This window comes from Arachis ipaensis, chromosome B2 (genome assembly GCF_059453495.1).
Source record: "Arachis ipaensis isolate K30076 ecotype BB chromosome B2, ASM5945349v1, whole genome shotgun sequence".
NCBI lineage: Eukaryota > Viridiplantae > Streptophyta > Magnoliopsida > Fabales > Fabaceae > Arachis > Arachis ipaensis.
In genome coordinates, this window is record NC_142437.1 from 1,924,684 (window position 1) to 1,950,238 (window position 25,555).

Below are 25,555 nucleotides of genomic sequence, written 5' to 3' on the forward strand. Positions count from 1 at the left end.
TCAAGAAGAGATTTTTAAAACTCAAACTAAAGCGGTGTAATTGACGGCAGGATAACATTGAATCACTTTTACAAACGTTACGGATACAAATAGGATGATTTAAACATTAGGGACACAAATAAGATTTACCCCAAACGTTGGGGACAAAAATGATACTTTACTCTAAAAATTTATATATATAATAAAATAATAAAAAATTTATTAAATATAAATTAATATTTATACTGGTTAAATAATAATAAAAAATAATTAAAAAATACTGGGCTAATAAGAATTTCTCTTGACACAATAATAATGGAGGTGTTATTGTCACATGGTATATACTGTTCGTACAACTGTTAATGTCACCTGATCTTGATTCCAGAGATTGGTATGCACATTTGTCATCTGGCACTGTCTTTTATATGCTTCCAAATTCAAAAGAAACAAATAACATATAGAAAATATATTTCAATACTTAATTAATTAATAATTTGAGCAATAATATTATTTGAACATATATAGCAAAGTAAACCACACTATTTAATAACAACTTCCATAAATTAAATGACTCATCATTTACTATGTTCAAATAGTATTGTTGCATGTGATTATTAATTGCTAAACAGTTATTTTTTGGAAAAAAAAAAGTTATCAAGTTCAAATTAAATTATGTTTTTTTTTTTGTTTGTTAAAAAAGAGAAGAATACTTAATAGTTTATATAAATATAAACATTATTAGACATTTCTTGCAGCGCATTGTTCACCATGCATAAAAAAAAATGGATAAATGAAATATTGTTTTACACAAAATAATATACATTTATTTAAATTAAAATATAAGGTTACAAATACAAATACATATATATCCACCAAGGCAAGCTGAGACCACTAGCTACTATTATAGAAGTTGAAAGTAAAATTCTCTTTGTAATAGCTTTTACAACATAGCATGATTATAAATTATAATATAAAATTACCAGCTAAAACTAATGGACTCAAAGTGTAGATTTTCAGTTAAACCAGTTGAGCATATAGCTGCAACCTCTTGCCTCATTTTCTTGGGTCCTGAAGCAAAAACTCCCACGCTTGACCCTTTTATTTCAAATAGTATTTCTGCAAGTAAAATAAATAAATAAAAAAAGATTATATTAAAATTAGTGATTTCATTTCATTTCATTCATATATATATAGGAGATGAGACATAATTTTACCTAGAAATTAAATTATAAATTATTATCAAGTTTGTCTTCAACAAAAAAAAAAATGAAAGACATATAATCTATGAAAAATAAAAAATATTAAAAATGTAGGATGTATTGACTTTTCTGATGTCATGCATATAAATTTTGTTTGAATTCTAATATTCTATCTCCGAGATAAAAATACAGAATTTTGTTTAATTGTAAAAATATCGATAAATAAAAATACATTCTCTTTTTCTAAAGACCAAAAAATCTGTAATTTAAATATTTCTTTGAGAACAGAAAATATACGTCTTTATTTTTTCTATTCTAAGAGACAAAATTCAAAAAGTATATAGATTTTAGAAACACTGTCGCTATCTACCGACTTTCTTGTAGTGAAACAAATAAGTTAGCATCTTAATTTTTTTCAGTAAAATATACATCTTTATTTTTTCTATTCCAAGAGACAAAGTTCAAAAGGTATATAGATTTTAAAAAAACTGTCGCTATCTACCGACTTTTTTGTAGTGAAACAAATAAGTTAGCACCTTAATTTTTTTCAGTTGACTTACTATAAATTTGTCATTTTCAAATTCTAAAAGATAGTGTTAGCCTCTTTATTTTAATTTGGTCAATAATTAGGATTAGAATTTTAATTTAATTACTCTTGTAGAAGTATATAGAAGAGGCTTACTTCTTAGGTCAGGTCTTTCACCATAATGAACATTGGTAGCCTGAGCAATTAACTGGCTTGGAAGGCTTTCCAATTCCACATTATGATTCCCTCCATTATTATTGTAATAAACCACTGAGCTTGGTGACACTGTTGGTGATAACCCTTCCAAATGTTGAACTTGATTATTTCCTTTCTTAGCACTTAATTTCTTGTTCCAAAGAACACCTACACTAGCAACTATGGCTATGGACACACACATTACTAGCATGTTAATTAAAGCCTTCAAAGAGTATGAGAATATTCCATTTGTGTTATGATCTTTAGGGAAAATGTAGTAACGTGTAATGATCCCAATTAAAATAAGAAAAATGATGAAAGAACTTGAAATTATAGCTCCAAACCAAAGCCAATTATTTGGGCCTAATATGGCATATATTGGGGCATCATTTGGATTAGGTTTGAACCATTTTGTTTGAAGGTTGATTAAGGTATTTGATTTGAACTCCTTGTCTCTTGTGATGTAGGCTTCAATTTGTAACTCCAAATTGGAAATTTCAAATGGGGTGCCAGAAATTGGGAGGATCAAGTCTAACATTGAGAGAGATGAAGTGTTCTTGAATGCACAAATTAGGAGTATTTTTGGGGTTTTGTACTTGAATGTGGTGCTAAGATAAATTAAGTCCCTAATGATGGAGATAAAAGGTGTTATGCCACTTCCTCCACTAACCATAACAAGTGAATCATGCCTGATAAAAATATAAAAGAAAACAATAATTATTAGTGATTTAGGAGAAATTAATAAGTTAGCGTTTGGAAGAGAGACAGAGACTGAGAGACAGAAACTGAAATAATTAAATCTCAGTATTGTGTTTGGTGTAAAATAAGAGACAGAGATCGAAATAAGAATGAAATTCTAATTTAATTTGCACAAAGAGTAAAATTGAAATTAATTAATTGATATAAGAGTATTTTAGATATAAAATGTTATTAAAACTTCAGTTTCCGTCCTAAAAAATTTTAGTCCTCTGTGTCTCCATTTTTTAGAAGTACTGAAATACTAAAATTTTGAGAACAGAGACTAAAATTTTAGTATCAATATTTGGACCAACAAATATGATATTGAGTCACAATCTTCCGATCTCCATCCCAATACCTCAAAATAAACGTTACCTAAAGTATGCTTAATTGGATTCAGTTTTTATTTTATTTTCATGTCCATTATTTTTTATTTTTAGCATTTTAAGATGAAAAATAAAAATTTATGAGTAAAAATAGTAAAAATCAAACTTTACTATTCATTTACAACATCCTGACAAAGCAGAACATGTAGGAAATCAAAATAAAAATTAATAAAACTACTTTTTTTTTTTTTACAAAATTCTAAAGTAAATAGCAAATATAAAATTTACAATAAAACCTCAAAACATGCACTAAAGAGTTTAGTCAAATAAACATAATAAAGAATTATTGATGACAAAATGATTTTGAATTAAATTAAAGTTGATGAGTTTTGCTAATGATATATGATTATTATACCTTAGATAATTGGTTGATGCAGGTCCATAAGGGCCTTCAACAGATACATCAATGTGATCAATTGTAGGTGTTGAGAGCATTTGGTACAATTTTTTGGACCAAGTTCCTTCACTCTTAATAACAACACTAAGCTTTTCTGGCTCCAATTTGCTACTTGAAGTAATGGTGAATGGATGCCATTGTAGCTTTGATATGCTTCGTATATTTATGAACATAACACTTGTGGGAGTGTAACTTAACTCTGCCAAAAAAGGAAAATAATAATAACACACTACATTAATTTTGAATGTACTAAATTATTTAGGTGGATACTATCATAAAGATTTTACTATTGTCTTTATATAAAGATGCTTCTCACTACAAGAGAACCAGGAAATAACAGCGGTTCCTGGAGTGATTTGCGGCAGTTTCCGACCGCCGCGAAACGGGATTCCAGCGGTTTGTTAAGCATCGCCTATTAGGGGGTGGTTATATGATTTTGCGGCGCTTCTCAGGAACCAAGATCTTTTTATCATTAAATGATGAATTGTATGGTTTGATTTTAATATGTTACAAAAGACAAAAGTGTTATTTTTTTAAAGTGTGACTAAATAAATAAAATACACTTTTAACACAAAAATCTTCATAAAAAGATATTTTTAGCATCTTCATTTGAGTAGTTCTCAATTATTTAAGTACTAGCGAGATACTTTGGAAAAAAAAAGAAATAATAAAAAAGATAAATTGCATTTGATATTAATATTAGAGATGTAACATAGAATTCAAAGATAAGATAAAAAATTTGTCTCTCTTTTATCTTCACATTTTAGAAGGACAACAAATAAATAAAATTTGTATGTTTGGAACAAACTCTATTGTATATTTATCTTCAATTTTAAATATATTCTAATATTTTTTTATTTGCATTAGCACTATTAATTTTTTATAATTATATTTTTTATTTTATTTTTTTAATAAAATAAAAAATGAAAATAAGTTAAACTTTTTATTATTTATTCTATTTTATATTCAATTTATCATCAAATAAAATATAAAATACTAATTTTTATGTTTATATCTTTTATGTTCTGTATTATTTGTTCTGAAAACCAAACAGAGTTGAAGTGTCTTAAGGAAGCTATGTACCAAACTAAACAGAATGGTAATTAAGGATGTTGATGACTATGTTAATTAGTTACTTACCAAGGGTTTTAGAGAAGTTGAGTTCTATGGTATCACAAGGCAAGACACGAGCAGAAACCAAATGAACATGGGTTCTTGACTGAAGAAACCTTAGGAAACGATCAACCATGAAGATGTAGAAACCAGGGAGCATGATGCTTGCATAGGAAATTCCAACATGGAAGATGAAGAAGAGCATGAAGAATATGTAGAGGTAGTGAGCATAGAAGAAAAGCTCAAAGAATTTTCTTCTAATGCCAGGAATTGTTGCAATCCATAGGATCAAACCACATACCAATGAAATCTCTCCGGCCACATTTGATATCCCAATTTTCTCCCATTTCACCATCTATGAAAAAAAAAAAATCACTCAATTTGATAGAACAAAAAGAATAATTATTATAGAGATTCGAGATAGACTATACAATATGTTTTTCGTCAATTATCAATTATATTATGTGTACATTGAAAATTTTGTCCAATTTATTTAATTTTTGCCTTGTTTAATTTCCACCACATACAAACACTAGTCTACTCTTTCTCTCTGATCATAATTTATGAAGCAGAGACTTTTTTTTTAATTTATTGTATTTATGTATTAGACGTATTTTGGATACAATACTCATTAACATTCATCTAATACGTGTCTTCTGTGTCCAACTATATCTTAATAAAAAATAAAATTTTTTTTCCAAACATGTTTGGACACATCTAAATACCATCTTGTATCAGCATGTCCAACTTTATTCTTAACATATATTTTTGAAATGAATTTAGAAATAGTATATATTATTAATTATTAAAACAAAAAAATTAAATACTTTATATAATTAAAAAAATAATTTATATTTTAATATCAATAAAATACCAAAATATCATTATAATTTATCTAAAAAATACTTTATATATATATATATATCGTATTCTCATGTCTTATAAAAATTTTAAATTTGTGTGTCAGCGTGTTATGTGTCATATCGTATCGTGTCAGTGTCCATGTTCGTACATCATAATTCATAACTAATTGTCTTTTAAAGTTAATTCATTTTTCCCAACAAATATGGTCAATTTAGATTTTAAATTTAGTATTAGCTCACTTTTTTAATCTAAGTTTAATTATTTTACAAATTTTTATTATTTTATTAAATTTTTAAGTTAGATTCTTATAATTTTAAAAAGCTATAATTGAGTTCTCTATTGGATAAATAATTATCCATATGCAAATGAATGAGAGTATATAATTGTTAAATTAACCTGAGAAATTTGGTTGGTGGCAGCCCAAAAAATGATGTAGGAAACGCCATGGGCTGTGAAGAAAGTGAGAACCAAATGTCCAAGCCATATATGGTATTTAATGCAACTCTCAGAGGTGAGGCCAAGAAGTGGAAGCACGGGGGAGGCACGTGACACAGGAAAGAACAAGAATGCCAAGCATATGTTACCAACCAAACCCAATATTAGTCCTGCGTCCTCCAGTTTCAATTCCCATCTGCCAACACATCAAGAATCACCACCACATTAAATAAGATGGAAGTTCGTGCAGGTTAAAATAGTGTGATCATAGACTAAGTTATAGTCATAATTTTTATTCGTGACCATAAAATAAATTATTGTCACAATTAAAAACCGTGGTCTAAAGTATTAGATAAAAAATATTATAATTGTAACTAAAAAAATTGTAATCATAGATTAAAAAACTATAATCATAAATTTATGACCACATCAAAAAAAATAAAAAATAATGACCATAAATTTATAGTCACGCTTTTTACTACTATAGTCACGGTTTTAAACTCTTATCAGAAATAAAAAAATACTGTAGTAAATAAAAAAGATTAGTTTATTTTATAAGTAATCATTAATCATTTTTCTTTCTTCATCTTGGTTTAATCGAACTGAATATTTTTAATTGAACAGAATATATGATATATTTCAATATTTAAGTTTGAATTTTCACATGAAAATAATTCTAAATCCAAAAAATATATATGTTTTGAAAATAAGTTTATCATGAAATTAAAGAAATAATTTTCTTTTCTTTTTTTTTTTTAAAATAGAATGTGACTGTTGTTATGAACCTATGAATTTGTTGTCTTTGCAATTTTTTTATATTTTGCCTTAAGAGAAAACATTAACACAGGGTTTGGACCAAATAAAACAAAATTCACAAAGACCAAAACTAATAATAATAATAACAACCAAATTTCAGAGAAATAAAAAGATATTTAGACCTTTTATATTTAATGTAAAAATAACAATAATGGTAGAAAATAATGAATGAAAATTCTTACAGTTTTACACCAAATTGTGCTGCTGATTTTTGTGTGATTAGAGCAAAGAAGTTGTGCAAGTAAGAAGCAAAGGACCAAAGTAGGAGTCCAATAAACATTAACAACATTGCTACCTCTGTTCCAGAAACAATTCCAAGAGGCCCTTTTACAATAAATGGACGCTTCCATATTGTTTCCTTACCTCCTTTATCATCATTCCTATTGTCACATCTGATGGTAAAATAAATAATAAATAAGTCATAAAAAAAAAAAACTAATCATTAAAAATATAATTAAAGGAAAAGTTTCAGGGCAACAACTTTTAAAAAGTTGGTCAGCATTTAACCATCAAAAGAAAATTGAATGATCATACACTATTGGATTTAATCTCACACTATTAAAAATATTATTGATGACCAATTAATAATTACAAAACACAAAAATTGTTGCCCCTAACACTCCTCGTAATTAAATACTAAATTCTTATCTTATATAGTGAAACTAATTTTTTACTCTTTAGCATGTTCATTATATTAAAAGAAAAAAGAAAAAAGAAAAAAGATAGAGATGAGCAAGTAAAAGATTTAAGTGAATTTATTTAGATAAATAATGATTATTACCTATCCATGTTGGAATCATTTGCTTTTTTGACTATATGGAGGTAGATACACCCAAGAGAAGCTATGAACAATACTGGAAAAGTATAAATCAAAAGTGTTGTACCTGCAAAATTATATGTAAATAACACCATGCACATGGTGAAAATGCAAACAAATTATATATTCAAGAGTGAAATAATAATAATAATAATAATAATAATAAAATCTTATCCCATATGCATTAGGTGGGATTGATCGACTAATAATAATAAGGTTTAATTGGTCCGTTAGTTCCTGTAATTTTACCAAATTTTCAATTATGTCCTTATACTTTTTTTTTCTTTCAATTGGGTTCTTACACCGCTTTTAATTTTGTAATTACATCATTTTCATGTTAAAAATGTTAAAATTAACATAATATTTTTACCAAAATACATGGATCAAAGATTTAATTAAGTTTTTAATTATAAATACTTTCAATTTGTAAAAAAATATTTAGTTAACTCTAATATTTTTTACACTAGCTAGGAAGGACTTAATTATAAAACTAAAGCAGTGTAGAGACTCAATTGAAAGGAAAAAAAGTATAGGAATCTAATTAAAAATTTGGTGAAAGTATAAGAACTAACAGAGTAATTAGATCTAATAATAATAATAATAATAATAAAACAAAGTGTTATCCCACTAGGTGGGATCGAATAATAATAATAATAATAATAATAATAATAATAATAATAATAATAATAATAATAATAATAATAATAATAAAATTACCCTGTGAACCAAAATAGGTTGAGGTAGTTGTCTTTGCTCTGAGATGAGGTAGCCATGTTTGTCTGAAAGTACTTGTAGGCATCATTATCCAAATGAAAATCCAACCAAGAAGAACAACCAGCACCACCAGCCTTATTGCATATAGAATCATGTCATATTTTACTTGAGATGGTGACCTTTTCAGTATTTCTTGATCTCCCATTTTTCTTTTTTTTTTTTTCCCTTTTTTATTTATTTATTTTTTTGTTTTAAATATATATATATGTTAACTCAAGAATGTAAGATATGTAATGTATGTTTCTTTGGGGAAAAGATGAGTCTCTCTAATGAGGAGAATCTGAGTGAAAGTTCAAGTGTATATATAGTACAAGAATTAAGGTTATAATAATAATATAATGGAATGAACAATAAGTACAAATTAAACTATAGGAATTAATTGGATTGGGACAGCAGAAGAAAAAAAAATAAAAAATAAAAAATAAAATAAAATAAAAAAGAAAAAAGAAGCATGGTTCATGTGTCCCATGAAACAGTGTCTGGAATATGATATAGAAATTTAGAAATTATCAATGTTGCATCATTGTATCATGCACAAACCATGCATGCATGTGGATCAAAGAGTTGACAATCTTGGATTTGATTATATTTAGAACTAAATAATTTCTTTCTATATTTTTGTAAACTAAAATAACTGTAATTGATTTTTAATTTTTATGTCACCTCCAAATAGGATAAGAAAATTAAGTTGGTGAAACTATTGTGGTTGATAAGTTAAGATTATCCACGCTCGTGCCTTACTATGGAAAAAAAAATCTATTTATATATTAAAATTAACTACCAAAATTAATTACTATATATTTGTGTATAAATATATGTCTTGTTTAATTTATTATAGATAAAAATAAAACAAATACCTATAAAAAATATTAAAGACAAAATTAGAATAAATTAAATATTACAAATATTTTTAAATAATATTAAAAAAGAATATACTTTATCCAAAATTTAATTATAATTGATTCATTATTTTCTGTATCTACATATATACTCTTTACTTTATCCATTTTATAATTCATTAGAATAAAATACCTTTTTTAATAGATATAAGATAGGAAACTCGAACCCGCAACCTCTTAATTGAATATGGGAAGACTATGTCATTTGAGATATAACTCATTAGCAATATTCTTTGACAATTAATAGTAACAAAAAATGTTTTTGTTATTCAGTGACAGCCTATTGTATTAACATCTTTTCCATTATAAGGAAAAGTCAATCCAAATAAAAAGTATGTATTTTTCTTATTAATTTATCATCATAAAATAAGCATGTATATATACATGAACTAACACAATAATAAAATATATCCATTTACTATTCTAAATGGCATGGTTTATGCTAAATGTAAAAAAAAAAAATACTATATATATATATATATATATATATATATATATATATATATATATATATATATATTCCATTTGTGAGGACTTAAACCACTTTTGAATTATTAGTAAAATGCTTTTTAATTAAAGTATAAGGTGTTCTAATCGACCCTCATAACAATCTGAACTTGCTAATTCCTTTGCCTAAAAAATAATGCCTCTAATATCTAATCTCAAATCTTATACATTTTCAGAAAGACTACGTAGGATGCTCATGAACCTTGCCTCTATTAAAATTCTCTGATGTGTACTTCACCTTCATTCCACGAATAAATGTTTTATATATAATATTTTGGTTTTTTTAGACTTTTCTTTCGGTCATATGAACAAGTAATCACATTAATACCGCATGATTAACCAATTCTTGGGGCCTTGGGGGGAAGGTCAACCTTAAAGCGTGCATCTCTATATATCTCATGTTAGTTCTGAACAAAATGATTCTATAAATAAACTTTTATTCCATGGAATTAAAAAAAAATTTAAATAATCTTTTAGAAATTAAAATTTATGATATATAAAACACTTGGAAGTACGGTACAATATGATACGATATGAAATACGTGGACAGATTAAATTTTTTAGAATAAATATTCAAGTTGATTTCTGAGAAATTTTAGATCAGATACATTGTTTATCAATAAATTTTTAGTTTTAAATGTCATTGAGAATTACTTTTGTGAGATAGATTGGTCGCAGCGTCATTTAAAAAGAGGACTAATTTATTTTAGAGTCTATCTTTTGAGAACCTAATTGTGTTATAATAAAATTTGTTAAAAATTTATTTGTCTAACATGTATATTAAAAAATTAACTGAAAGTGATAGAGAAATTAATTTGTCTGACAAAAATAATTTTCGAAGATTTTTACTGAATAAAAATTTGTTGAGAACAAAAAATATCCGACTTAAAATTCTTTACAAAACAATTTAGTGGTGAACTCAATTTTTTAAATAATAGGACCTAGACGTGGGATATAAGAATACATATTCTCAAGATTCATAGGGTAATCAAACAATTACAAATTTCAACCTATAAATATTGAATACCACTAATACTCAAATAATCAAAGAGGAAGAAGAAAGGATAGCGAAGAGTGAGTAGAGAGAGAGATGAGTGATCTGATTTTTTATTTGATCAAGTGAAAGTTAGTTATAAGGATAGTTAGGTTGTAGCTAGATATAGAAAGGGTATCTGTCAGCTGTCATTAACTAATACTTAGTTGCTAATTAACTAGCTTAAGCTCTAACCAATTATTTTCATCCCACATTTACTCTATCATGAATTACCCCTGCTATTCGATGAATGTGTTTAATTTAGTAGGAATGAAACTCAACAATTTTCATCACATGCCAAACATGCATTATTGCGCAACACCATATTAGTCAGTTCACCGTAAACTTGTTTCACTCGTTTTCAATGTATATTTTATATTTTAATATATATATTTTATATGAGTGATTGGTTTTTTGTAAGTATAGTATGATTAAATTATTTTAGGTTCAAAAATTCATAAATAAGAACCAACTTGGGTTGCTCGAGTAGTTAGCTCACTCGTCCGCTTGAACAAGTGCCAAGTGTTCGAATTCCGTCTTGATTAGAAGCAAACTCTTAAATAGAACTTATGAGACGGACTAGTCTTTTAACTTTTTGGGTTTGAAGGATTACATACAAAACCAAAATATAAAAAAAAAAAAAAATCATAGATACAAAGACCGGTAAAAATTCGAAGGAGAAAATTTTAGGAGTAAATTAATAGTTTTACGGTTCTACCAAACTTGAGTGGAATTACTTTTAATAGTTCTCTCATCCCTACAAGTACTTCACGTTTCAGAGACTTATCAAAGGAAATTTGGGTTCCTTGTTTAGGGAAGAAAAATAGGCCATAAGAAGATTTTTATTCACAAATTCAACTATTACTGCATTCAAGGCTCAAATACTGGCGAAATCTTCATTAGATCCATTGAAGAATCATCCTACACATGTCCAGATAGTTTCTGCATTTTTGTGGAAGTGTTTCATAGCCGCATCAAAGACACAATCTGGAACTCAAAGGCCTTCTATGGTGACTCATTCGATGAATCTTTGCCGAACAATGGACGAATCTCTACGTCCTGAGAATTCTATAGGGAATTTGCTATGGTTCACACCAGCAGAACACGAGTGAACATGAGTTGAGTTTGGATGAGTTGGTGAGTAAATTGAAGAACTCAATCCAAGAAGTTGATAAGGATTTTATTGCAAGATTGCAAAGTGACTAAGAGGAAAGTTCAATTATAGAAGATGTTCTTAGGAATTTTGGCAGTAAAACAAGGGAACTTTGGATTCTATGATGCAGATTTTGGGTGGAAAAAACCTATGTGGGTGAGTCCTATTGGTTTAACAAGTACTTATGTGTTTACAAATATGATAATATTGGTTGATACTAGGTTTAAAGATGGTATAAAAGCTTGGGTTTCCATGGATGAGAAGAAAATGAAGCATTTGGAGTTATTCACTGAATTGCTCAGTTATGCAACTCTTGATCAAAGTCCTTTGGTAATGGGGTCTACAAGGTCTAACTCAAGATTATAGGCTTGTAGTTACATCTTTAGGTGAATGTTATAATAAGAATAATAATACTAATGTATTATTTCTCTGTTTAAAAGTTCTACTAGCAAAGCATTTTTTGTGTTCATGCAATTAAGAAGAGGGTTTAATAATGTCCTATACATAGTCAAAAGAGCATGTAATTTCCATGGTATCAGAATTCCAACACAAAGGAAATGAAATATATTAATCTGTATATGTTTCACTGCAAAATGAACTAATATTAACAGCTACAAAACTACACTATCATAACCACTACCAACAATACTACCCTGCCATTAATCACTAATAATTCCACTAATTTTTGGTGTAGTGGATATACCTCTCACTTTATCACTTTACCCATCTCCTCACATTAGAGGATCTTTTTCCAAACAGTGACATTTGAAAAGGAGGTGGGAAGCTAAGTATGAAAAGATAGATGCCCAAGTTTTTTCAATAAAGTTCAAGTTACGTGATTAATAATATTGATAAAATCCAAGAACTTGACCAAAACTACAATCAAACTTCTTGTAATAGATAAAGCTCTTATGCTACATATACTCCTTAAAACTTTAAGGAAATAAATTTACACTATTGCAAACAGCTATAACTTTTCATCTAATAGGTAGCGCTTAATCCAAAACTTGTGAAGTTTGTATCTAAGCAAGAAATGATGCTTTAAAACTCGAAAAGCTAGAAAAGTTACCATTAATTTAGATCCTTGAGTTCATAAAGAAGTTCAAAGTTGGAGCTTTAATCTCTACCAAGGCAAAATTTGATCCATGCCAATAAAGTATTAACAATTCAAATATTACCACTGAATACATAAGTTACATGCCTATATTCGAAATCATAGCAATTTTGATAATAGAATGAAACCTGCAATATTACACAGCAAATTGAACAAAGGTTTGATATTCACACCTAGTACCTAGTAATACAGGAACTTTAAATTATTGTTGATATTGCAAAAAGTTTCTTTACCTTCTGATTAAGTCTTAATTTCATTGTCTTCGGAAGCATTCATAGGCAACCTTGACCATGGCACATAGTTCCTGGAATCGATAATCTTCCTACGAACCACAATGAAGATGCTCAACAAAATGCAGATAGCAGCTATAAAAGTAAGCAAAATGCTTTCATTTCCACTTGCCCAGTTCTTGAGAACAAAACCAGCACAAACTTCGCCATCAAGACTATTGTGAGAATTGTTCATCTTCATAACCTCAACTCCATTTAAGATAGCATCATAGACATATGGAATGCTGCTATTTGACGGGCCAATGGCCACACTCAAGTTTTCAATTCCATTTCCATCCACGATAAAGTCGGCATAAAATGGTGAAGCCAATGAACCAGTGATTGACGATAGATCCAAATCTTGCAATGCTAGGTAACCATTGACATAAACATTGAAATAGAGCAAACCAAGTTGAATACTAGCAATGTCACAGAAATGCAACCTCACAAGGTACTTATAACCTCCAATTATTGGAAACTCCCATGTCACATTAACATTAGGAACAGAATCATTGTTACTCTTGATCAACCTTGCACTATTGTACATATTATCTGGTCCAACTTCGCGGCTAGCTCCTCCAGCATGGTACTTGATCCTACCACCAAAGTAAAGCCTTTCAGATCCAAAACTCGATCTCAAGAACTCGTTATCAGGAATCCAAGTCCTCCACAATGAATCATTGAATGGTGTAATCTTAGGACCCCCAACAGTGACCCTATACACAACTTCAAGAGCTTGGTTGCTTAATCCATTGAAATTCTCAATACCCTTTGAACTAAGGTATGTTGCAGTTTCAGGAACAAGGTCCTTTGGTGCAGAAATCACCTCAATTGCATTCACGAACGCCAATCTGGAATCTTTAGTTGGAACAAAATGAATCACTAGGTGCTCCTCATTGAGGACTTTTATCAAATACTCGGTGATCATGGGCTTTTCACTACTAATCACTCTTCTAGAGTTGCTTAAAACAACAACACCATTAACCAAGACGTGAAATTGAGATTGACCCAGATCATATCTTGTTGAATTGAATGCGAAAAAGTGAAGACGTACCATGTGTGTGCCTTGTTCCTTGATGGGGAAAACGTACTTTGTTGGTTTGTTGAAAACCATGGCTGTACGGTAGATTGAGGGCAAATCGGGAAAATTGCCTTTGTTTCTGAGTGGGAAAGCTCCGTTTGATGATGATGGTAGAGGGGAGTGGTGGTTGCCGGAAAGATCTCCGGAGAACCGACGGAAGTCAACGGCGGTGGTTGACTCGGAGGAGCCGCAGTTGATGAGGTAGTTGTCTATGGGGGAGAACATGTGTGAGAGAACGGAGAGAGTTGAGCAAGAGAGGTGGAAGAAGAAGAAGAAGGAGAGGACGCGCGTGGGGTGGCGCGTGAGGGCCATGATGCAGCTTGAAAGGATGAAAATGAAACAGAAGAAGTCGAAGAATGAATGAACAATGAAGGGAATGAGTTGTGTTTTGATTGGAAGAGAAATAGAGAGAGAGAATGAGTCAGTGAAAGTGAAGAGCGCGTTGGAGTTGGGACCCACGCGCGATGTGCGTGTCTGATAAGAAGTACTTCTCTCCAGAGACAATAGATGCTGTTAGATTCGCTTAACACCTCTGTAACTTATGTCATAGGTTGTCTGTGTGGTTTGCTAACTTTGCTTCAGTTGTTTACTTTAATAACTCAGAATCTGAGATAGATTCATCTTGAAAAATGTCTTAACAAGAGGATTGAGGCATTGATGGGTTTATCTGTTACTAGTTACTACTTTAAGTTCATAAGATCCGTGATTTTAAGGAAAAATTTAATTGTTTATTTTATTTCTTAATTTATTGAAAAACTAATATCAAATTACCTAATTAATTTTTTTATTAATATTAAATGTTATAAAAAGTAAATGTTTTTTTATTAGAGTAATGACTGAAATTAGTGTTAAGTAATTTTTCATTGCAAAAAACTTTAGTCTTCAATAAATATTTTTTATCAAATAATTTTTTAAATTCTTGTTTTGTTAGATAAATTAATGTCTATATAAATTTTATTAAATAACAGAAAATTTTTACCTAATTGTCTTATTTTTTACTATGAGTGATGGGGACCATAGTTATTTAAACTCTAATTGGAGACCAAATAATTTAGCTTAAACTTAATAATAGTTAAAGGCAAAGCTCGCCGCTCTTCTTAATAAATGTGGTTAATTTAGTAGGTATGAAACTTAAAAATTCTTCTTCCGTGCCGAACATGCATTATTGCTAATTCCACAATACCATATTAGTTCACAGAAAAGATTCGCGAATTCTTTTTCCTGTGTGAGAGAGAAGAGTGTATCTCAAAATGGTGTGAGAAGAGAGGTGCTTTATTTTGCTATATTAAGATAAATTGGTGCTTTCGATTTATTTTATTTTTCAAATACACAATCACAAATCGGATGGTCCGATTTGCATTTTCAAAAATAAAAAATTTTAAATGTTAAAATCGGACTCTCTGATTTGTAGTTTATTTTTTTAAACAAATCGGACCCTCCAATTTAAGCAAATATCAATAAAAAAAACACCATATAAAAAAAAACAGCTAATCTTCTAATAACAATGTATTACATATATTTAATCAATATAAAAAAAAATTAGCCGAAAAGATTTCATGGTATTTCACATAAATTTATAAATGTGATTTACCATTGAACATATAGTTTAGCTTACAAGAATTTGTACCTGTACAATTAATTAATTATTTTAGGTTCAAATTTTAGATACAGAAGACCTGTTAAAATTTAACACAAAAAATTTACTAATAAACTATGGTAATGTTAGAAAGATAATAACATAAAATTATTTTATTTAACTTAATATTTGTAAATTTATACGTATAATATTTATAATTATATATTTATTATATTTAATATTACTCAACTATTTTAACAAAAATTAAGAAATATAAAATAAAATAAATTTAAACTATTTTATACTATATTTTATTATTTCTCAAATATTTTTTAGTAAATTAATAATTTTACTTGACTTGAATGAAATTATTTTTAATAAGAAGACACATAGATGACTAATCAACTTGATTTAATTCAGTGGTCAACTTGAATTGATTCGGTGGTCAATTCACTCGTCTATTTAAATAAATGTGACGAATTAGTCTTTATATGGTGGATATAAAAAAATACCTAACAAAAGAAAGAGGACATGTATGCTTTAATGATCACTTGATCATAAGTTCTTCTAGAAAGTAAAGAGGTCTAATGCAGTATATATAGAGACATATAAACGAGATTAAAATTCACAACTACAATATAACTTTCCTTCTCAATCTCTTCATAAGCTATATAAAGCTCATTATTTTAGGTAAACAATGGAAGAAGTTAAAGTTGAAATCATTTCTAGAGAAAATATTAAACCTTCTTCTACACCCTCTCACCTAAAAACCTTCAAACACTCCTTTTTAGATCAACTTGCTCCTTTTCCTTATGCAAAAGTCATCCTATTCTACGCCTCACAAAATCTCTCTGGATTCCCTAAGAGATTAGAGTTACTTAAACAATCATTATCTGAAACACTAACACAATTCTATCCTCTTGCTGGAAAGATCAAAGATAATTTGTCCATTGATTGCAATGATGAAGGTGCTAACTTTGTAGTAGCCAAACTGAATTGTCCTATTACAAAGTTTCTAAAGAAGCCTGATTTGAATACACTGAACAAGTTTCTTCCAACTACTCCATACATTGAAGAAACAATGATAGGAGCTTATGTGACTAATATTCAAGTTAATGTCTTTGATTGTGGTGGAATTGCAATTGGATTTTGCATTTCTCATAGGATCATTGATGGTGATTCACTTGACACCTTCCTGAAGGTGTGGACAGAAAGAGCAAGCTGCAACCACAATTCAAAACTATTGACAAAACCAAATTTTGCTACAAGTTCCTTGTTCCCTACAAGTACTTTACATTTCAGAGACTTGTCAAAGAAAACATGGGGTTCCATTTTTAGAAAAGGAAAATGGGTTACAAGGAGATTTCTGTTCAAAAATTCAGCTATTGCCACTCTCAAGGCTCAAATAGTGGCAAAATCTTCATCTGATCCATTCAAGAATCATCCTAATACTCCTACACGTGTTCAGATAGTTTCTGCATTGTTCTGGAAGTATTTCATGGCCGCATCCAAGGATCAATTTGGAATTCAGAGGCCTTCTATTCTGCTGAATACGATGAATCTTCGCCGAAGAATGGCAGAGTCTCTACATCCTGAAAATTCTATAGGGAATTTTCTGTGGTTGACAATTTCAGAACACAAGAGTGAGCATGAGTTGAATTTGAATGAGTTGGTGAGTAAAGTGAAGAAGTCAATTGAAGAAATTGATAAGGATTTTGTTGCAAGGTTGCAAAGTGAAGAGGAAAGGAGATCAATCAGAGAAACTTTTTTTAGGAAAATGAGTTTGTCTAATAATAAGGGTGATGAGGTATTGGAAGGATTAAATGTTAATAGTTGGTGTAACTTTGGATACTATGATGCTGATTTTGGATGGGGAAAACCTATGTGGGTGAGTAGTGTTGGTGTACAAGGTAATTCAGTGTTAGGGGATAAAATAACCTTGGTTGATACTAAGTTTAAAGATGGTATAGAGGCTTGGGTTACCTTGGATGAGGAGAAAATGAAGTATTTGGTGTCAAGCACTGAATTACTCACTTATGCAACTCTTGATCCAAGTCCTTTGGCAATGTCTAACTCAAGGTTATAGGCATGAATCTATTCATTTTCTTTTTTATCATTAGCCACATCTTATTCATAAGAGGAAGTACAGAGAGCCAATGAAATATCTGTACAATGGGGGTTTAGGGATATTCGATTCAATAGGATATCAGATGTTTATTATTCCTGGTCCGGATGGTTATTCTAGATAGTATGGATGTATTGTGTTTAAGAAATTAGTAGTATTTTATTCTGAATGTTCATTTTTTAACTCATATTATGTCAAATAAATAGCTCATTGTACATATTATACAAATAATCTATTGGCTTCGTAGCGAAATTCTATTCATAATAGAAGAGAAAGAATTGACTAAGTAATAAAATTATTATAGTGTGTTTAATTTCATGTTTTAGTCAAAACTTCTTGTAATTCTCACAATAAGGTGGGGTAATAATGATTATTATTTATTGAGCTCCATCTATTATATAGTAAAGAAAAATGAATCTATTTGATGCTTTAATTAAGTAGTCTTTTTGGTTTGGTTTGTAAGTTTTTCATACTTAGGATGTTTTGAGATTTTGATTTTTTCTCTCCTTTAAATTGATGTTAAAGAAAAAGTGAATATAAGAAGTTTGTGTTCATGCAATTAAGAAGAGAGGCTAATAATAACATGTTCTACAGATATTAGTCAACAGAGCTTATAATTCCCATAGTATTTGTCTATTTGAACTCCGAGACAAAGGAGATGAAATATAATGTGTATATTGATATGTACATGGCAATTTTTTTTAAATAAATAATTTAATTATTTTAATTACCGAAATATGTAATTTGTAGCGTATTTATATCGCAATGATTTATGTCGTTTATACTATAAATGATGTAGAATGGTGATGGTGTCGTGTGGGAGAGAGAACCTGCGGCGCCCAGTGATGGCGCGGTGAGTAGGATGGCAAGGTGAGAAGGAGAATGGCGGGGAAGGTGGCTGGGTGCAGAGAGGAAGGAGAGAACAGAGAAGGGGGGTGTTGGGTAGGGGTGAAGGACTGAGGTTGAGCACAGCGGCAATAGTGAGGGGAAAATGAATTAAGGTTCTCAAATCTCACTTTTTCCATATACATGGGATGAAATGACTAAAAAATCAAAGTGAGAAATAAACTATATAAGGGTGTTTAAGGAATTTAACGTATTCGGGAACGGAAATCTCTGCTTGAGTCTGGCACAGCGGCACTTATCTTAGGAGAATTTTGTCCCCCATATCCGTTTTCACAGAAAAAATTCTCACCATCAGAATTCCATTATGGACTATCTCCGCCTCCCAAAAAGTTTTGACATCCCTGTATCCAATGCAAGTGGAAGCCTATTGTCTTTAGGGTTGGCATCCTTCATATTTCATAGGAACAGTGATTATTATATATTGTATGGTCCACGGTTTGATAGAAATGTCTCTTAATTACTTGATAAAATGTAAAATAGTCATTATTAATGGATAGTAGATATTATTACATGATCGTTCAATTTTTTATTTGCATAGGTTTACATAATTTATTTAATTTTAACATAGTCATAGAATCTTGTATTCTAGGAAGAATAGGAATTTGATTGACCACCAGAAGTATTCCTCCCTTTTTTGGAGGAGGCAGATTGGAGGAGGCAGATTAATTATAAATTTATTATCTTTAAAATTTATTTTTAATAATTTAAAATTTAAGATGTAGATTTAATTAAAATAAAAAATTGATTGATATTAACCGAAAAAAATTTATTCTCTTGTTAAACTCTTAGACATTGATATATATCTTCTAGACTATATAAAAACACAAAATTTACCGTTAAAAATTGTACTTAAGCAATTTCCATAATCGAGGTATCTAAAAGAGTTGAGAAAATAAATTAATGGTTATAAAAGCAATTCGCATTATTATTACAATAGGTATAATCCTTTTTGTTTGATAACCATTAAAGTAACACGCTAGTAACAACAGCAGAGACACACACTCTCCCCATAAATATATAGAGACTAATGCAATTTTCAGGTCCCAATTACAAGTCTTTAATGGAAGCTTCTGGAACATGATTAAAAAAGTCAAAGTTGTTAATAAATTTGGGTCTCCACTTAGTCCTTCCCCTCAAAATCTCAACACCATCTTCAAATCGAAGCATATGATTGTACTCAACATTATTATTATTATTATTATTATTGTCACTGCAAACTTCAGCTAGAGATTGTAATTTGCTGTCTATCTTACACTCCCTTTTGAATTTCAAAGTCATGGAAGATAACTCATAATTCATCAAGATTGATTCTGGAATACTCTGCATATTTCAAATTAAAAGCAAAGGCCATTTTGTATCAAATTAAATAATAAAGCCAAATCAGAACAAAATGCATATTCTAAAAATACGAATAAATATAAAAATTTATTTTTTACTTTTATTTTTTTGAGGATTTAAAATTTAGAACAAAAAATAGTTTAAAAAAAATTAGTTAATATTAAGTAGAAAAAATTAGTTGTCTAGTGAAATTCTAATAAAAAAAAAAATTAATTATCTTACCTCTAGAATCCAAGTAACGTACTTCGCATTATTGACATGAAAATTTACATCTATATCACTCCATTGTGGCTGAAAATTAACAGGCACACATTACATGATATAAATTTAGAAAAATTAATCAATAATAAACAATTATTTATAAGAAAAGAAAACATGCATACCTTTAAACCAGTACAAATATAATCTGCTGTAGTGTCATCAAGTTTAGGTATTTTCTTATCATCATCTTCTATAATAATTCTGGAATTTACAAGATAGGACTCAAGTTCCCTTCTAACTTCTTCCGGCATTTTAGATAATTTTCTTGTCAATTTATTCATCAAGACAGAAACACTGCATAGACATACAGTATCAAAATTTAGTTTATGTAAATAGTTTAATTAAGTTCTTTTTAAAGAAATAGTTTAAATTAAACAATAAATATTTTATTTTAAAAATAACTTATAAATAAATTATTTTATATTTAATTTTTTAATTCTAAAAATACTTATTTTAAAAGAAATATGATAAAAAAAATTTATTATGAGATTTTTTTTTTAAATTTCTTCATAAACACTTAAATATCTTCTTAAAAAATTATAATTTAATTTTAAAAATTACATTAAACATTAATACTATTACTTTTTAAAAATAAAAAACTTGAAAAAATAACTTTTAAAATTTTCTAAACGAACCCTAACTCCAAAGTGTTTTGCATTGAAACGTACACAAGCTAAAGAAACATACATACATTGAAGTCGCATAACATAGTAGTTGGGAAAGATTATTATTTTCTAAAAGTAATTGATTTAATTTATATACCTTGAGGCTCTATTCAAGACTTGATTTGTTTTGAAATCTCGCATAATCCAATTGAAGCGCACAGCATTCATTCCTGCTGTAGATACCCAAGTTTCCACTTCAACTACATCATCCCTACATAATACAAATATATGTTATATATAGTCATTGTTATTCTTTGTAAAGATATCAATATGATCATCATTATAAAAATAAATACTTTTATAATGATATTTTCATATAAGATAATTTAATATATTTGATTATTTATTTAAAAATTTACAATATTATTTTTATGTGAGTATTCTCTAATTATAAATACGTAGAAAGACTTACCATTTAGGATAACGATAAGTTAAAACCTGCATTTCACTATATACCCATACTAAGTTCCTTTTGATCATTTCTTTGGTAGTACCAGCTACATCATTATAGGCCCCAACTGTCTTACCGTGATAAATCATAGAGCCCTAAGAAACAAATAATAGAGCCAAATGAGATTACAATATTATTGTATATATGTGTTACGACGGATATACATGTGAATGATAAAGGTTATTAGTTAAGTTAGTCATAGTTAAAGGAGTTATATAAGTTTGTTACTAGCTTTCCTTTTAGAATACTGCTAGAGAGTTAATGGAGTATCTGTATAATGTGTACAATAAACTGTTTATTTGGTCTAATATAAGTTAAAAATGAACATTCAGAATAAACTATTATTAATTTATGAGAAAAGGATAAATAGGTCCTCGACCTTTTGTCCTGCGGACATTTTTGTTCATGACCATTGAAAAATACTTTTAAGTCCCTAACATTCACAAAACTTGGACGGATCAATCCCTCCGTCCAAATGCCTCTGTCAGGGACTGATCCGTCCAAATGCCTCCGTCAGGGACTGATCCGTCCAAGTTTTGTGAATATCAGGGACTTAAAAGTATTTTTCAATGGTCAAGGACGAAAATGACCGCGGGACAAAAGGTCAGGGATCTATTTGTCATTTTCTCTTAATTTATCAAACACAATACACCCATACTATTCATAATAACCATCTGGTATCAGGGATAATAAACATCTGATATTCTACTGAATCGAACACAATACAGCTTATTGTACACATTGTACAAATACTCCATTGGCTCCCTATACTTTTTCTTCTTTTTATTCTAGTTAGATTCTGCGTTCTTACGATGAATTTTATTTAATTTTTTTAAAAATAAAAAGTTAATTATTTTTTGTGATATATTTAATAATTATTGAATAAAATAAATTATGTTACTATAATTAATTGTATCAACTCCTAATTTAAATATTCTATCTTTTAAAATTATCCATTTATTAATTAGTTCCAAAAAAAAACTAAAAAACAAATAAAACGAAAAACTAAAAGGTGGTTCTTCCATTGAATTCAAACTGCAAAATTTTTTTTAATTGAAAAATTTCTGTCTTTATCTAATAATATTGTCATGTAGAAAACTATAATTAGGGCATATTTGAACAGTAATAACCTGAAAAAAGTTCTACTTTAGTACTATATATTAAATGCTTCACCACTCATAGCATCACAATGCCTATACTTCTCATTTCCTTCTCAAAGCATGTTTTGCACTCTATCTCAACATTTGAAGAAACCAAATAAGTCCATGCTCAAATTTTCAAAAGGGGCTATATTGAATTGGCTCGCATCCTATTTAATTAACCACATTACTGTTCAATGAAAAATACAATATTTCTTTGATTAAGAAAAATTTTGTGATTTGATTATGACAGAATCATTTTTTGATTTTGTTTTTATTTGTTGTTTTTAGTTTTTTTTAATTAATTAATAAATAGATGGTTTAATTTAGAAAAATAAAAAATTATAAAAGGGACTTTTTTACTATAATTAATTAGTTAAGTAGTTATCAAAATTCATATTAAATCAAGTTAATAATAATGATACAATTTATTTCACTTAATAATAATTAAACATGTCATAGAGGGTAACTAACCATTTATTTAGAGAAGAGGGTTGGGTGTAGAATTTACCAATATATATATGACAGATTTAACAAATTTTAGAAGTGGGGGTAAAATAATAAAAAATATTAATATTAATATATTTGGATATTTAAATTTTGGAGTATATTAATTAATTAAATTTATAATTAAACATGTCATAGAGGGTAACTAACCATTTATTTAGAGAAGAGGGTTGGGTGTAGAATTTACCAATATATATATATAATTTTAGAAGTGGAGGTAAAATAATAAAAAATATTAATATTAATATATTTGGATATTTAAATTTTGGAGTATATTAGTTAATTAAATTTATAATAAGTAAATGTAATTAACATATCTAGAAGTATATTAATTTAAAAATATTTTGTATTTCAATATTTTGATAATATTGTACGAGTAATACATTTATTATTAATATTAGTGTCTAGTCAAGTATTTAATATCTACCAAATAATATTTTTATTGATTATTTTTTATATGATACAAAAAAAATTATAACTCAATAGCTAAAAAAATAGCTAAAAAAATCTATAAAGAGTATAACTCGAATGAACTAATTTAGAATTTTTACTATTTTCTATTTTGTTGTCTGAATTTTCACTAAAATTATATGAGAGGGACAAAAAACTTGTAAAAAAAATTTAAATCAAACAATTATAATTCTCTTTATATATAAGTATAGATAAAATAATATCTTTTTCTATTAAACAAATATTTAAATAATTTTTTTATATTTAATTGCAAAGTTAAAATTTTATAATATTATAGTAAAATTTTTTTTTATGAAAACAATATTAAATATATAAACAAAAATAAATTGAACAAAACAATAAAAAATAAATAAATGATATATATAATAAAAATATTAAATACTAATAATTTTATTTATATTTAAAGAATTAAACTTAATTTTAGGTAATTAAATAATTAGATTATTATTAGTTATTATTATTATTATTTGTTTTAAATTTATATAATATAATAATATTTATTATTGTATTAATATCTAGTAACATAAATGTTTCTTAGACATGATTTGTTTTTGAAGTGTGGGAACAAAAGAATTATTACAATGAGGATAATTATTGATTTTTTAAAAATTCAATGAGGATAATTACCCCACACTAATACATATATAGATCGGTCCCTATATATATATATCATTTACGTATAAAGACTTAAAGAGAGATCAGTTTTGCCAATTTAATATAGATATATTACACGAATTATATAATTTTTTATGTGTGTACTTTGTAAAATAATACAATAACAAAGACTACGAATTTCATGAATATATATAGAATTGAGATCAAATTGTTTACTTTATTAACCATGTCTTAATTTATTATTTTTCAAGAACTTGATTAAGAATAATAGTGATCATCAGTAAGTCCAAACCTGAAAATAGTTCATCAAAGTCTCAACAGATGCAATTCCATTAGCATCAACTTCATAGGATCTTATGGTAAAGTTTTGACGAATAGAAGATTTGCTAACAACTTTGGAAATCTTATCATCACCATTATGATTTTGTGCATTTGCTTTCATTTGTAAGCCACCACAAGAACCACGCTTCACTCCAAGTCCTTGTTTGATGCTCTTTTTTGTACCATAGTTTTGTGATGGTAACATAACATTGTGAAATGCACACATAATGGGTGCAGCAGTAATAATAATTGGTGCCACCATAATGATTTCTGCAAGAGAATAATTAAGAATTCGTTAATGTAAACATGTTTCATGCATAAACACATTATTATGTCAATAAAATAATCTTGCACGGTGAAAATTCAGGTCAAGTTGACTTCACGTGAAGTTGATAACTGAGAGTCGTTAGATCAACTTCACGTTATCAACTTCACGTGAAGTCAACTGCACCTGAATTTTCACATGTGCACTCTTACAACGTAAGTAATCATTCGAAAAGAAGTAAACAAATTTAATTGGATGAAACGTAAAATATTTTACACAATTAATACATCAAAATTAAATATTTCTTGTCAACAATAAAACAAGCAAATATAATAGTGGGCAAGGAATTATGAAACTAGATAAACTAAAAATCTAATGCTATATATACTAATACATACATGTTTTGACACTTCAAAAACTGCCAAAGGAAAGGAGTAAAGTTCAAGGATATAAATAGGCTCCTTATATGGTTTTCTTCCTGGAATTTTACAAGCATTTTCGTAGAAAAATAGAAGAAAGTTAGGATCGACAATTTTCTAAAGAAAAAATATTGGGACCAACATTTAGTTTGTTTTCGCTAACATTAACTAAGTTTTAGCTTTTAGTTATAAAAATTCTAT

At 28.2% G+C, this 25,555-nt stretch overlaps 3 protein-coding genes and 2 pseudogenes across 4 annotated transcripts; 2 read left to right on the top strand and 3 right to left on the bottom strand.

Annotated features, from left to right (window-relative positions):
* Window positions 1-868: 868 nt before the first annotated feature.
* On the bottom strand, window positions 869-8,384 carry FRO2 (ferric reduction oxidase 2). The gene is made up of 8 exons (XM_088504955.1): window positions 8,183-8,384; window positions 7,430-7,532; window positions 6,831-7,040; window positions 5,794-6,028; window positions 4,561-4,888; window positions 3,379-3,619; window positions 1,861-2,588; window positions 869-1,095 (listed from the first exon to the last, which is right to left on the bottom strand). Exons 1-8 carry the CDS (start codon window positions 8,382-8,384, stop codon window positions 956-958), a joined length of 2,187 nt encoding a protein of 728 aa, XP_088361081.1. The 3' UTR covers window positions 869-955.
* Window positions 8,385-10,948: 2,564 nt separating this feature from the next.
* On the top strand, window positions 10,949-14,651 carry LOC148572788 (limonoid 7-O-acetyltransferse-like; annotated as a pseudogene). Its single transcript, XR_015905143.1, has 3 exons — window positions 10,949-11,007; window positions 11,425-12,161; window positions 12,218-14,651. The product of XR_015905143.1 is annotated as a limonoid 7-O-acetyltransferse-like (transcript).
* LOC107621719 (receptor-like kinase) lies at window positions 12,947-14,607 on the bottom strand. The gene has a single exon (XM_016323735.3). It carries the CDS (start codon window positions 14,605-14,607, stop codon window positions 13,186-13,188), a length of 1,422 nt encoding a protein of 473 aa, XP_016179221.1. The 3' UTR covers window positions 12,947-13,185.
* A 1,917-nt stretch (window positions 14,652-16,568) lies between the features above and the next one.
* LOC107628104 (epi-neemfruitin B 7-O-acetyltransferse L7AT pseudogene) lies at window positions 16,569-17,957 on the top strand (annotated as a pseudogene).
* A 1,992-nt stretch (window positions 17,958-19,949) lies between these two features.
* On the bottom strand, window positions 19,950-24,932 carry LOC148572789 (palmitoyl-acyl carrier protein thioesterase, chloroplastic-like). The gene is made up of 6 exons (XM_088506187.1): window positions 24,642-24,932; window positions 21,579-21,712; window positions 21,264-21,377; window positions 20,624-20,795; window positions 20,463-20,531; window positions 19,950-20,222 (listed from the first exon to the last, which is right to left on the bottom strand). Exons 1-6 carry the CDS (start codon window positions 24,930-24,932, stop codon window positions 19,950-19,952), a joined length of 1,053 nt encoding a protein of 350 aa, XP_088362313.1.
* Between the last annotated feature and the right edge of the window lie 623 nt (window positions 24,933-25,555).

Coding starts and splice junctions, on each gene's coding strand:
- LOC107621719 (XM_016323735.3), bottom strand. CDS start 14,607: ATGGCCCTCACGCGCCACCCCACGCGCGTCCTCTCCTTCTTCTTCTTC.
- FRO2 (XM_088504955.1), bottom strand. CDS start 8,384: ATGGGAGATCAAGAAATACTGAAAAGGTCACCATCTCAAGTAAAATAT. Junction 7,533..8,182: donor AACCTATTTTGGTTCACAGG/GTAATTTTATTA, acceptor ATAATTTTGCAG/GTACAACACTTTTGATTTAT. Junction 6,029..6,830: donor GCACAATTTGGTGTAAAACT/GTAAGAATTTTC, acceptor ATGTGTTGGCAG/ATGGGAATTGAAACTGGAGG.
- LOC148572789 (XM_088506187.1), bottom strand. CDS start 24,932: ATGGTGGCACCAATTATTATTACTGCTGCACCCATTATGTGTGCATTT. Junction 21,378..21,578: donor ACTTATCGTTATCCTAAATG/GTAAGTCTTTCT, acceptor TGTATTATGTAG/GGATGATGTAGTTGAAGTGG. Junction 20,223..20,462: donor ACGTTACTTGGATTCTAGAG/GTAAGATAATTA, acceptor TGAAATATGCAG/AGTATTCCAGAATCAATCTT.